The 14,776-nt window shown below is 32.4% G+C and overlaps 1 protein-coding gene across 2 annotated transcripts; it reads right to left on the bottom strand.

Annotated features, from left to right (window-relative positions):
- Window positions 1-8,870: 8,870 nt before the first annotated feature.
- Window positions 8,871-13,546, bottom strand: LOC105782971 (ent-kaurene synthase, chloroplastic). 2 transcript variants are annotated; one of them, XM_052631932.1, is made up of 15 exons: window positions 13,467-13,546; window positions 13,255-13,370; window positions 13,009-13,064; window positions 12,619-12,904; window positions 12,368-12,548; window positions 11,895-12,103; window positions 11,687-11,807; window positions 11,316-11,413; window positions 11,000-11,223; window positions 10,770-10,882; window positions 10,571-10,669; window positions 10,204-10,419; window positions 9,939-10,080; window positions 9,535-9,780; window positions 8,871-9,443 (listed from the first exon to the last, which is right to left on the bottom strand). In XM_052631932.1, the coding sequence occupies exons 2-15, from the start codon at window positions 13,298-13,300 to the stop codon at window positions 9,138-9,140; spliced, it is 2,343 nt and encodes a 780-aa protein (XP_052487892.1). In that variant the 5' UTR covers window positions 13,301-13,370; window positions 13,467-13,546; the 3' UTR covers window positions 8,871-9,137. The 2 variants fall into 2 exon arrangements, with proteins under 2 accessions (XP_052487892.1, XP_012463590.1); XM_012608136.2 differs by lacking the exon at window positions 13,467-13,546 and having other exon boundaries at window positions 12,619-12,693; window positions 13,255-13,446.
- Between the last annotated feature and the right edge of the window lie 1,230 nt (window positions 13,547-14,776).

The raw sequence follows: 14,776 nt of genomic DNA, 5'->3' as shown, positions 1-14,776 counted from the left end.
TCTAATGATGTAAAATTTTTATGTGTAGTGTTATAAAAAGTATAATTCATTTGAAATAATAAAAATTATTCAGCTTATACTTATGCTTAAATTGTATCCAAATTAAGTTATAAAATAGTATACGGCATTTGGAATTATTAAAATTATATCAAAAATGGAGGCATTTAACCTTAAATTCAGCTTTAATATAATGCAAAATTATAATAATTAAATTTATACAAAAAATTTCCGTAGTAAGCATACCTAAAATTAGAATAATTAAATTTATACAAAAAGTACAAACTTTGTAATGTACAAAAAATGCAATAAACCCCTAAAATTGATGATTCGATGGTGTGGTCTTAGGGGTATACCTATTCGGAGGTCGACGGTCACGTTCTGGGTGTTCGCGACGACCAACATTATCATTCGGCGCAGGTGGGGGTGTAGTAAATGTAGAGAGGAAATCATTTGGAGCAGGTCCCTCGTTCGGCATCAACGAACTTGATGCTGCGGAGGGAGTCCCATGATGCTGCGGATACGGGCCAGGCAGGTAGGATCCAATGAGTTCAAAGTCGTATGCGTATTCGCCCCCTGAGAAGCTCGGGAAATAGTCAGTGCCCGCCAAATCCGGATGATAACTATGTGAATCCACATGTGAAGGTTATTATTCCGGATCTGGCTGGGGCTCTGGCTGTGGCTCTGGCTGGGGCTCCTGCTCGGCCTCTGGTTCCGGATCATAATATGGCACAGGCTCCGCCTCCATCAGGGCCACTGAGTACAATCCCCCAGGTTGCTGCATGTGCGAGGGAACTACAGTCGACTGGCCTCCAAGTATATATGGCTTCCCGCAACTATAGTATCACTGTATGTACTCTAATGATGGTTGCAATTCAGAAGTCATAACCATCTGATTTCTTCGACGCATTCGATCGTTCTACAGTGCCACAAATTTTCGGTACTTAATGCCCCAATCCAACTGAGTTTTTCGTCTATTATTCATGACGTGAACTGCCCCCACCTCGCATGGCGGATCCGGGATATGTTGGATGCAGCCAAACTGTCGTAGCACCCGATCTCCGTGATATCACTCGACTACATTGAAATTTATAATTAGAGCGTTAGTGCACCATATGTGGGAATGAACGTATGCAGACGAGGGTACGACATCTGTAATTTCTGGCCTACAGTATGGCATCCATATAAACTGCATGATTAATAACATGGTTATAATTAGTCATAACGTGTGAGTAAGATATAGAAAGTATGATGTCATGAATATTAGAATAGCAACTTACCCTTTCCCGGGCATACTGTTCGATTATGAGTCGGTATATCGGGACAGTGTGCAACCTCCCGATACCCGGACGAACACTCCACCTACAAAAAACAAATATAGGGTTTAGGGTTGGTAACATTAGTCAATATATTATGACTACCAATAATGACAAGTTATATTTTATCACCTGTTCACCAGTGGAAAAACATACGGTTAGTGACTAACCGATGCCAAAAATGGCATCCGATAGATCGCCCAAGACTGCAGCAATGTGACGCATCCGCCCATGTCTACAACATCCGGGTTTGTCGTTCGACAAAGCTCCCGATACAACACAGCTAGAACGGCGGAGCCCCAGCTATACGAGCTAACACTAGACAAATCAACTAATAGGGGCAAGTACATCAAATGCACCTTGTTGTTGTTTGCATCGGGCATGAGTACTCCCCCTATGATATGCATGATGTCCGCTCGAGTAGCGCACATCAACTCACCTTCAATGGCAGTCGCTGATAATTGTCCAAATTTGGCTTTCAGCCATGTAAATTTTAAGCCCGTCAAATTTGACTCATCATCCTCTGGCGAGTCTCCTAAGAGCTGATAACAAAGTGCAGCCGGATCGATAAATGAAAATACTCCCGTTACGGGACTCCCGTTAATTGGGAGCCCAAGTTGCATTGCAACATCCTCCAAGGTCACCGTGCAGTCCCCACACAGAAAATAAAAAGTGTAGGTCTCCGGGCGCCATCGCTCCACTAGCGCAGATAATAAATCATAGCACAAGTCGGAGGTCCGGATCAATGCTGTTGACCCAAATCCGGCTTGCTCTAAGTACGGCATCAATCGTGCATTCGAAGCTTTCTTTAAACCATTCACACGTCCCCTTATTACTCGGTACGAGTCCTAATAGTGTTAAATTACAGAAAAAATATTACGATAGCATGATTTATTTCTATATATTATGTATATCCTTTTTTAAATAAATAGAACCCGTATTAACAAATAATAAATCATACCGCCTTATTAGCCGCATCAGATATGTGTCTACCGGGTTGAATCAATGGAGCCATTGCGGTGGCTGCAAGTTGAAAAAAAAGTTAGTAAAAAACTCTTACAACGACCATTTGTTCGTATTTTTTTCTCCGCATTTTATTACTTTAAAAAATATCATAATTTCTTATTTTCCCGAATTTTATTACTTTCAATAAAAATATATTATTTTCGTATTTTATTATTTTATATTATTTCAGTACATTTTGTTTGAAATATTTGTATTAATTATTTCTGAATTTTAAAAATTTAGTAAAACACTCTTACTTGACCATTTGTTCGTATTTTTTCTCTGCATTTTATTATTTTAAAAATATCATAATTTCTAATTTTAGAATTTTACTTTATTTCAATGCATTATGTTTGAAATTTATTAATTTAGTGTATTTTAAATTAATTTAGTGTAAAAAACCCTTATTCACCTTCTCCGCTTCGTATTATTTTCCGAATTTTATTACTTTCAATAAAAATATATTATTTTCAGTATTTTATTATTTTATATTATTTCAGTACATTTTGTTTGAAATATTTGTATTAATTATTTCTAAATTTTAAAAATTTAGTAAAACACTCTTACTTGGTCATTTGTTCGTATTTTTTCTCCGCATTTTATTATTTTAAAAATATCATAATTTCTAATTTTATAATTTTACTTTATTTCAATGCATTATGTTTAAAATTTATTAAATATACCATTTTTTCGGATTTTATTACTTTCGTTGAATATACAATTTCTTTTTTTTCGTATTTTATGTTTTATTAAACATATTTTTTATCATTTTATTTTTAATGCTATTTAAAAAAACTAATTACAACATCCTAAATAAATTTCATAAAAAATTCTAATCAACATACAATGTACATACCATGAATTTTTTCATGCTAAATAAATTTCATAAAATATATATGCTAAATAAAATAATAAAACACGTATAATGTACATAACATAAATTTTTACACACAAATATTACAAAAATTTAAATTAATAAAAAATTACTGTTTTTCTTTCTTTTCCTTCCTTCCTCTTCTTCTTCTTTCTTTTTTTTTCTCTTCTCCTTTCCTTTTCTTTCCTTCTTTTTCTTTCTTTCCTCTCCTTTCCTTTTCTTTCCTTCTTTTTCTTTCTTTCCTCTCCTTTCCTTTTCTTTCTTTTTCTTTCTTTCTTTCTTCTTCTTTCCCTCTCCTTCTCTTCCCCCCACCCACCAGCCGAATGGCCCATTATATGGGCAGTGCCGCCCATGGGAATGGCACCATCGGTGCCGCCTATGGGAAAGGCACATTTGGTGCCGCCCATGGGATACCCTCCTCCAGGGTATTGTCACATCGGTGCTGACTTTTTTTCTATTTTTTGTTTTTTTTTATTATTTTCGTAAATAAAAAAAAGTATAATATTTTGGTTATTTTTAATTTTTTTTGTAATATTTTGGTAAAAATCCCTTAATAAAGATTTTGTGGATCCTTTCAGAAAATTCTATAGAGGGAGTTCCATTCACAACCGATTTCTGAATATCACTATCTAGCCACTCGTCTTCTTTCTCCTCTAGACCATTTCCCCCGATACTCGTTGTTTTACCAACTAGCTTGTCCTTGCAAGAAACTCTTGGTTTGATAGGTAGCTCGGCCAACATATCTCCACCTTCGTTCTCACCTTCTTCCCTAAATCGAACTTTGTTAAGGGTTAAATCTTCCATAGAGACATCTCCAGATCAAGGGTTTTCACAGAGAGAATCCATTTTACTTTGCATAAATTTAATAAAAGCAACATTATTTAAAGGATATTGTATTTTTTTTAAGTCACAACTATATAACAATTCCAATAAAATTAACCATTATAAGTATTGAATTAAATAATTAAATCAATCAAGTAACTTAACTCAAACTATAACTAATTAATCATAATAAATTTAAAGGAAAACAGACATACAAAAGTTGAATGTTGAAGACCATTTCCAACACAACAAAGGCCTCGTTGGCAAAGGATATTGTAATGTTAAGATAAATAAAAAGTAAATTAATGATTAATTAAATATTTTCTCTATTAATTAATAAATAACCCTAATTATTATTATTTGATTGTTAACAAGTATTAACATACTCGTTTATGAATTGTTAAAAAAATATTTGATTATATTTTTGTAATATAATTATGAAAAAGTCATTTACTTTAAACAAATAAATAATTTAAAACCAACGGCCATTAACAAATTTTAGAACTTTTAACAAAGACAATGATATCCTTAATTTAAATGGCATAAAATAGAATTAAAATATAATCATATGAGAAATAAAAAAAATAAAATTAAAATCATACCATTGTTGGAAGACACGATAAAGAAATTTCTTCGGCCTGTACAAATTTCCCTTTAAATAGCTAGACTCCTTTCTCCCTTTATCCAAAAACTTGAAGCCACGCCCGTATTATGTTTAAGCATTCACAAACTTAGAGGCTATGAATTGAGTCTTACCTGTTCTCTTACTTTCATCAGCTTTTACCAACAAAAGCCCAAACTAAGAATGTCAACCTTTTCTCACCAAGGAGATGCTATTTGGTTTTAATATTCTAGAAAATACATTTAAAGGAAACGACACTCAGATCCAACTTTAATACTACAGTGGCCACATCTATCAAATATATCAACACATAATTTCGTCCAATGTAAATAGCAATAATTGCATCAAACTTGATGCAAGACTTGCAACAATCATATGTATCGATATTGCACTGACATGAATTTCAAGTTGTGGTAAACTGTAGTATGGTTGACATCTGTGATCCCATAATAAAACAACATGTGAATATCATATTTAGTCCTTGTTATGGTTTCATCCAAAACCGTGTATGGGAATAAGTCCCTTTTGTACTTCGATGAAACTTATATATTTAGGGTTATATAGAGAAACTCTATAAATAATTATTGGGCTTTGTTATATTTTCGAAATTCATTTGTTAATAATTATTTTTACATTGAAATATATGCAACAGCAAATAAAACGTTAAATGCCTTGAAATATTTAATTAGTTTTTTTTATCTCCACACACCAATAGTGAGAATGTAGATATATGGATGGTTATATTTATGAATTTGCTCTTGGTTGATTGAATCTTCTACTTGCAATCTTTGTTATAATTAATGCATTTACATGCATAAACATTGGCACTGGATTCCATAACCTTGAAACCCACTAATTCCCTAATGCTGTAATCTTTGATTGTTGTCTGCACAACATCTTTCGATAAAAAAAGCTGGCCAAATGTGAGGTCACCATTGTCGTTGAACGGAAGGTGATTTAAATCTATCAATTCATTGGCATATTTTGAGTATATAACTAAATCAATTAAAAACATTTTATATCATCTTTAATTGATTTAGTTATATACTCAAAATATTTGAAACCCGCTTTGAATCTACAATGTAAAATTAAAAAAATAATTTTATTATAAATTTTAATTTTATTTATTTATTTGATATAATATTATAGGCCTATTTCGCCTGGGCCCAAGACCATACAAAAAATAAAACCCCCAAAACATTTACAACAAACCCAACAGGCCCACATTACTAAACCCAATTCAAGCCCAACAGCCTAAAACCTAACCCTAGCCCACAATGTTTTCAGGAAATAAAAATGAAACCCTAGCTTGCTGCCACCGCACCTAGCCCGCGCACCACCACCGCCACGTCGACTTCCGTACCTGCGAGTAAGACAGAAAAGAAGGACAGACAGAGGCAAAAAGAAACAGTAGCAAAATATTGTATTTTCGGCTATAAAAAGCCATCACACACAAGTTGTAATTTTTACATAGATTCAATACAAAAATTAAAAAAATTCAAACGCAAAAAAGAGACTTCGAGAGTAGTTTATTTCTTTGTTATTATTCTTTTTTTTTCTTTTCTTCGTTTTCATTTTTTAGGAAGAAACACAGGAAATAAAAAAGGGATTGAAAACTTACCGTTTTGCCTCGTTTTGCACCGTCGTGGGAGGTCGAGGTTCGTCGTTTTTGACGAAAAACGACGCCCTTTTGGGGTCGGGGAGCCTAAAATCCAAAAAGCGGCCTTTTCGACTTTTTACCACCGTGGACTGAGAATAATGCCGTTCCGGCGATCGATCCATGGCCACAATGATCCGATGGTCAAGAGGGAGTTGAGAGAGAGGGGGAGAGTGTTTTCTGACCTTTTCTTTTAGAGAACGGGGAGAAATGAAAATTTTTTTTAAAAAAAGGTTTTTATAGAGAATCGAAATGACGCCGTTTTGGGCCTTAATCCCAATGGCCAAAACGACGTCATTTCACCCCTTTAACCTGCGCATTGACTCGACCCGCAGAAGGATTCGCGTGTTTTTATGGAAGGGTCTATTTGCGTGTTAGACCCTTTCGCATTTTTCAATTGTTTTAATCCAATCCTTTTTTATTTTTTTATTTTCTAATTTGTACTTCAAATTTTATTTCATATTCGATTTAGTCCTAGCAAAACGGTGCATTTCAGAGTGTGGGGATATTTCCCCAGCTGGTCCCTTTGAGTTATTCGCGCCTTTCAAATGGGTCCTCTACCTTATTTTTATTCTCGATTTTTACCCAAATTTTCGATTAAACTTCAATTTAGTCCTTTTGCACTTATTTTATTATAATTTTAGCCCCTCTTATATTCATAAGCTTATTTTATTAGGATTTAGGCTCTTAATTTTATTTCAATGTCAATTTAATCCCCATTTATCTCTGCCTAGGTTTTTTTCTTTTTTCTTTTTTGTTGTGTTTATTTTATTTTATTTATTTGCTTACCATTTTTTTATTTTGATTTTCGTATTTAATGATGTTTTCATTTTATTTTATTTTATTTATTTTATTCTTGACTTTCATTGTTATAATAATAATTATTATTGTCGTTGTTATTATTGTTATTTTTATGGTTTTTCATTATTTCATTTATTTACATATTTTATTCCAAATTTGCGTCTTTAAATTTCGTTTATGTTTTAATTGGTTCTTTACTTTCAAATTTTTATAAACTATTTTCCTTACATTATTTATGTATTTATTTTATTTGTTTTTAAGTTGGTGTTGTCCATTTGTGTGCATACGTTGTCCTTTTGTGTGCGCATTATTACAATTGTTATTATTTATTTTATTTATCTTTCAATTTTCTTATTAATGTTAAAGTAGTATATTATATGATTCTCGTAAATTGTCCTTATTATTTTAATTATTGTTATTTCTTAATGCAACATTCCATTCATGTATTTTTTAATATTACACATTTTACCCAATTTGTAAAAATATAAAATTAGAAAATAAGCAATATTTAGTATTTTGAAATTGAAAAGTCGTTTCCTAACTTACGGGTTTCGATTTTTTTCAATAAATCCAAATATACGAACCATTTTTCAAAAACACATTTTCAAAATTATCTCAGGAATTAAAAAAGATCATTTTTCAACTTACGGAATATGATTTCTTTTCTAAAACCGAGATAATAAAAAATTTCTAAAAATAAATAAAATTTTCGGCGTTTATTCTCGTTTCGGGATTTAAGATTATATCCTAACTCAAGGGGTATCATTCTTTCTCTCGATTAACGTAAAATACGCCCATTTTAAATTCTTTTAGGTAATTTTAACAAAAGGATCGTGTTTTAAGTCTCATCTAAGTTTTCAACTTTCGACATTAAGACATTAATTAATCAATTAGGTACCAATTTTAGGCGTGACGAGGGTGCTAATCCTTCCTTGCACGTAACTGACTCTCGAACCTGTTTTTCTCGAGTTTTGTAGACCAAGATCATTATTTTAGTAAAATCGAAACGTTTTATTAAAACAATTGAATTACAAGGTGATCCGATTACACCTCATCAAAAAGGATTGGTGGCGACTCCCATATTCGTTTTCGTTTTTCAAAATCCAAGTCGACCCTTTGTTTCAAAAAAATGGTTTCGACAATATCTAAAGTTATATATAATCCCTTTCCAACTATAAATAAGAGAATAATGCACTTCAACACACTCACCCCACGTGCTCCTCAAACATTTTTTAATTTTATTAACTTTCTATCCATGTTAGGCATTAAACATCTAAATATAGAAATTGTCAAAATATATGTATATAAATATTATTAAAATTGTGGTTACAATTATTTTGTGTATTAATGTAACGCTTATCTTTTCTATTCTAAAACACTTGTTCGTTTTATTTTCTTCTTTCTCGTTTTACAATACATATATATTTTTAAAATATCTCATTTTATAGTACTATAAGAAAGTCTATTATTATTTTATATATAATAACATAAGTGTCCTATCACTGAATCAGATTAACAAATACTTTCAAAAAAAAATGTTAAATATCATCTCACATTTAATAATAATAATAAAGAGATCTAGATTTCATTTTAAATTAATAAAAATGTAGAAATCAATGTTAAATATTATTTCAAAACATTGAAACAAAAACTAATTTTAAATGTAGAAAGCAATTGAAGAAGTATTTTAAGTAAATAATTTCTTAATATAAATAAATAATTGGAAATGGTATTAATTTTGGTGTTGCTAGGATATATTTATTGATACAGTAAAAATGCATTAGAATTATCTATTTTGACGTTTCTTTTATTTCAATATGTCTGTTTTTCTAGAATATGAGGGTTGTCCTATGAAATCCACTAAAATACCAAAATAACTATGATGCCCCTTTTTATTTCTAGTGATTCCCAGAGGAGCTGATTTTATTATATATATATAGAATATGTGAATTAGAAAAAGAAAAAAAAGGAAAAGCAAACACTATTTCAGTTGTTGATATGATGAGATTGAATACTACCATAGCTTCCCTCACCTTGGCATAATTAGAGTTGATCGACAAGTATCGGCTCATGTATTACTGCATTTACAGCGTTCGCCATTTCATGTGAGGTAAAACCATCATCTTTCATGTAAAAGAGATGCAATACTTTGCTCATTTTCCAGAATAATTCCTTGCATTGTCTTGGGACAATGCTATCATTTTTCTGCAGCACTAATCTATGCAGTTCTCTCCTCCTTTCCTCGATTAAATGCTTCAGTTCTTGATTTACATGATCTTCGGCTACTGAATTGGTACCATGAATTATGTGCAAAGATACCGCATTCAGTTTTCCCTCCATAGATTCCCTCTGCAACCATATGGGACATTAATTACTAAATATTTCCAAACTTCCATTCACATGAGACTAGCTGTGTTATTGGTCCAAAGAGAAGCCATACCTTAAAGCTATGAATATCATTGAGAAGACGCCCGCAAGTGCTTACATGTCTAAATAGAAGACTATATTCCCCACTTTTAACAACAGCCTCTGAAAGCCTAGGGCCAACAAAATAGAGAGCCGGGAGGATGATTGGTCCCAAGGCAAACGAAATGTAACCATTTCTCATGTATTCATCCACAGTTGGGACTGCCTTCTCCTTCGACCACTGAGCTTCCTGCAACATGGACCTAAGCAAATCCAGCCACTGCAACGTAAACATTGTCTGTTTAAACACTGGTTCATTCCAAATTTTCTTCAATACTAATAATGTCCTAAATTTTCAGATTTAGTTCACACAAGTTACTCTTCAGGATTCTACTATTCATTGTTAATATGAAGAGTAAAATAAATATTGGATCTCACAATCTCAGAAACATGAGTCTTTATGTTACGTCCTTGCCATGCAATTGCTTTCTCCCCAATCTCAGAAATTGTGTTGTCAAGTGCTGAATATATGATTTCAACTTCCTCAGAACAACAATCAATGCTGACATCTAAATCTTGCCTGTGTTTCATTTTCTCATAAGCCATTACTTTGTTATAGGCAAGATTAGTTAAAAGAACTACAGAAAGTTATACACCAAAAGGGGTTAGATATAAATGAACAAGAAAAGGAAAAAGAGCCTACTTTTCAACCAATTGAATTAGGTTTAACAGTTCATCTTCAGAACCTCCAACATCGAAAAAGTCATCAACCACAGTAGTAAGCACGCCATTTTTAGCCCATGTTAAGCGAGCATCAGATAATTCAGGAGGGCATAGTGTTGCAGCTGCAGAAAAGTAACAGTATGCCAGTTTCTGCCTGGCAAACTTCAGCTTGTCCAATCGCTTTTCTTGAACCCACCTGTTTCACAGAAGGGATATCATGCAATAATTTCAAAAGCATTTCTCATTGATGTCTACCGTAGCGAAAGAAATGCAACTCCCATGAGTTGGGAACTCCATAAGAATTCTTGTCACTGCATCATGGTTTCTATCTATGTAAACAAATTTACCTCTCGAGTTGTTTGAGTTCTTCACGATATATAGATTGACAGGCATTGAAGTCCTCCACTGCTAGTCTTAGGAAATCTTTGTTGCCAATACTCAAAGAACTAGCATGCAAAGACAGTAAAATAAGATGCAAATCAGGTATACATTATTATTTATTTAAAGGAAATATGATAGTAGAAGAATAAAATACCAAAGGAGTACCTATATGAAGATTTAAGCATCCGTATATCATCTACATCATAGTTCACTATGTTTCTCCTGTATACTAAGCGCTCCAAACTTGCATAATGGGGAAACTCAAGGGCATCATTCACCTGAAAATTATAGAAGGCAACCATTCTACAGTAAGTACCTGAATCAAATATGGAAAAGAAAAGAACTTGACAATTTCCTTCAAAACTAACTGATTATCAATCCAAAAAGAAAAAAACCTTCTGCATAATATTTTGTTTATGTTTATATGCACATTTAGAAGTGTTGGATAATTCCTGTTTCAAGAAATGACTTGTCCATGAGATGTGTTTCTCCAGGAGTTGTTCATTTGGATGTATGATCATCTGTGAAGCCCTAAATAGCTCAACGACAGCATCCAAATCCTTCAAATATCCTCCAAGTGAATTGAAGAAGTGTTCTTCAGCAAATCCAGCTAAGGCTTCTACACCACAAGATAGTGCAGAAAAAAGGCTTTAACTAGAACGATCCTATCCCTTATCAATATCATCTGAATACCAATAAGCATAAACATACCTGAGGAAACATCATAACCGTTTACACGTAGTGTTCTGAAAGCCAATGCACATGTCGGCAGATCCAAGAATATCTCCTCCTCCCCCTGTAGCCAACATCTGTTTAAGACATGATCGATGAAGTTAAAGAGAAGTTTTTAAATACATTTGTCTTTTGCAGATTGAACATAAGATCCTGTCAACCTATTACAATAAAACAGCCTTCTAAATACATTTTATGCTATATTATCCAGACTTAGGATGAATGTTGGATAAAAGTACTTGTCTGACATGGCCATATTCAATATTTCTTCAAATGTCAAAAAATGAAAAAAGGTAGAGTCCGAGATACATAGATTATATACATTAACTATGTTTGTAAAAGAAGATTACCGATATGTTTCATCTAATACACTTGTGATTTCTTCCCTGAAATGCTGACCAATTCCCAAACTTTCAACAGTCTCCAACATACAAAGTCGGGGGAAAACATGGAAAGGATGAAGTGTGGGAACTGAAGTGAACATGATCATTAGTAATATAGAAATAGATAATGTTGCAAAATACATTGAAATTTGTGAAGTAGCATTGGCATACTAACCTGCATTCTCAAACTTGTCTAAGAGTGCAGTGAGATAATGAAGACAACCGGAATTTGGAAGGTGAGAAAGAGTGGCTGCTGTTGCAGATGGTGAATTGAACAATGATCCATTCTTCCGCTGATACTTCATGACCATTTCCCAGTCTTGGTGTTTGCCAATTCCTTCCGAAACATATGCTAGATAGGCTTCCCTCCCTTTAGAGTTTTCTCTGTGGCAATTAAATCAAGACATGACGTCAAGGCCAAAATTTATTCGTTTCTTCAAAGTGCTTCCATGATTTCAAAAAGGCATTCAACATTGACTAATGAAGCAATAGTTAGACAACAAAACCAGGTCCGACAAAGACAAAGGCTGGTCAAAATGATCAGCCCAACAATTTGGTTTGGCTAATGCTATGCTTATTATATGCCTAATGGTTGACACCACATTTACACTAAAAATAATAGGAAAAACAAAGAGACCAAAAGTATACCTTCTGAGCTGTAAATCTCTTTTATGAAATAAAACATCTATATCTGTTGATCTCAAAGGGAGGTTCAAATTCAAATCCCTAGCATATTCAACCATACCAGAAAATATGATATCAAATCCAATAGGTGTAAGTTGGCTTTCATCAGAAGCCGAACAAAAATGTGACTCAATAAACCGAAGCCCTGCAGAAGAAAAGAATAATGTTAATCCATGAAACACTAATGAGGGAAAAATGGGTGAATGAAAATATACCCTTTGTCATGTGTTCTTCACCTACACCCCATCGTCTCAGCGCAAGGACACATGCCAATGTGGAGGAAAGAGTGTCTTTAATTAGCAAGGGATGGGGACGGCAAGGACCCCAAGAACCATTAGGGAGTTGATTATCCAACAGCCAGTTTAAGCAGGCAGGGAAACATGGATTGCAGTGGGAAGTGGGAGATGGAACCATTGCAACCCAAGCAGTATCATAAGAAGAAACAGAAAGTTCAATCTGATTAAACATCTTCTTAATCCTTTGTTTAGAATCCTTAAAGCACTGCATAATCAAGAATATTATAATCTCTTCTACAATGTCAACTCCATTAGAGAATAGATAAAAGCAAAATTGATAGATAACAATAAGAGGCTGGATAGTTATACCAAATCATTACTACTGTTGGTGTCTGCTGTTGGGTTTGCTCCACTGTCCGTGGAAACTGCTCGGATAATCCAGATTAATCGAGGTAAAGATTAAGATAAGAAAATAAGTCTTAAAAGAAATATATATACTTATATTGATAGTGGTGAAAGTTGAGACCAGAAACAATGTGTGCAACTCGATGGTTGCAAACCCACATGCATCGTTATGTAATTCAGATGAGAAACAAAAGCTGAGACAGATGGAACCTGAAATGAAAGGATTGGAGCAGCTATGAGGGTGGAAGAGAGACATGGCGATGGCGATGGCGATGGCGAAGGCGGTATCAGCCGATGGAGGAAGGAAGTTTTGCCTAAGCGACAGCCTGCATATAGGAAGGAAACAGAAGAGAACACAGTTGAAAGGGTAAAGGTCAGCTTTGAAACTTGAACCAATGAAAGAACAGTGTCACTGTGTTCACCAAGTCAAAGAAATGCGCCACTGCCAAGTTCCGATCCTTCATGTCACCTCCTTCAACTTTTTGTTATTAAAATGCTAAAGTTTTTATTTTAATGGAAAAATATTTTTTGAAATTGTAATTATTGTTGCAACGTTTCCTTTATATTTGTTTACATATATTAAGCATCATTACCTTATTAAAATATTCTTTTTACCGTAAATATATACTTTTTGGAAGAGGAGGTAGATTTGCAGGAAAAAAGAACAGTAGTTTAATTTTAGGCATAATGACAAATTATGCCCTTAATGTTTGTATTTTTGTCAATTTAGTTCTTATTTTTTAGTTAAATTTGATGATCAATCTTAAAAAAAAGTCAAATTTGACCATTATCCTTTCAAAAATAAATTTGTTGTTTCTTTAACATTAATATAAGCTAAAATATTAAATTTTTAACATGAAAGCTCCTATGATAGTCTATTTGTACTTTATGCTAAAATTTTTAATATTATATTTTATATATTTTAAAATTAAAATTTGTTTTATTTTAATTTTTGAATATTTTATAAATTTTAAATTATTTGTTAACGTGCATATAAGTCAAGTAGTGACATGTTAGCATGAAGTGAGATGAACTATTGTTCGATTACCATGCCAATATTGTGAATTTTTAATATTTTAGTCAATAATTTCATTAAAAAACAATTTAATTGTTGAAAAGTAAAATTTAGCTAAAAAATAAGAATTAAATTAACAAGGTATATTAATATTAAAGGCTAAATTTATCTTTATCCTTAATTTTATACAAGGATTTTGTTATATTTTTACTAAGTTATAAATTCGTCCTCGTCACTTTGAAATTTTTATCATTTTATTTATGATTCACTGGCTTCTAAATATAATAGATTTTTAAAATATTAAAATTTATGAAAGTGTAATCTTCATATATATTATTTATAGTAATATATTGATAAAATAATGAAATTAGTTTTGAGTAATTAAATTGTTGACAATTGTCACACTTAATTTTTGAGACATAGCAGTAAGTTATTTGAATGTTTAATTACAAAGATACTCCTTTAATGAAATAAATTGGAAAACATTAAAGCACTAAAACCATTTCCATAAATGCTAATTTGGATTAAGCTTAAACTTTTGGTCAAGATTTATTCAAATAAACTAATTACTAATAATATATATAATCTTTAAAAATTAGAGGTTTAATTTAAAAAAATAGAAGTATAAAATTTCCATTCTTCTTATAATGTTTTTCAAAATGTCTTAAAAATATTTATAGGAAAATAATGTAAAACATGTCTAGTTTTTTTTTAAAG

Source organism: Gossypium raimondii, chromosome 1 (assembly GCF_025698545.1).
Source record: "Gossypium raimondii isolate GPD5lz chromosome 1, ASM2569854v1, whole genome shotgun sequence".
Taxonomy (NCBI): Eukaryota; Viridiplantae; Streptophyta; class Magnoliopsida; order Malvales; family Malvaceae; genus Gossypium; species Gossypium raimondii.
This window is presented reverse-complemented; position numbering and strand designations above follow the sequence as displayed.

Excerpts from the sequence above, each read along its gene's own strand:
- LOC105782971 (XM_052631932.1), bottom strand. The coding sequence starts at position 13,300 with ATGTCTCTCTTCCACCCTCATAGCTGCTCCAATCCTTTCATTTCAG. Across the intron at positions 10,670-10,769 it reads ATGCTTAAATCTTCATATAG|TTCTTTGAGTATTGGCAACA; the intron begins GTACTCCTTTGG and ends TTTGCATGCTAG. Across the intron at positions 10,420-10,570 it reads GAACTCAAACAACTCGAGAG|GTGGGTTCAAGAAAAGCGAT; the intron begins GTAAATTTGTTT and ends TCTGTGAAACAG.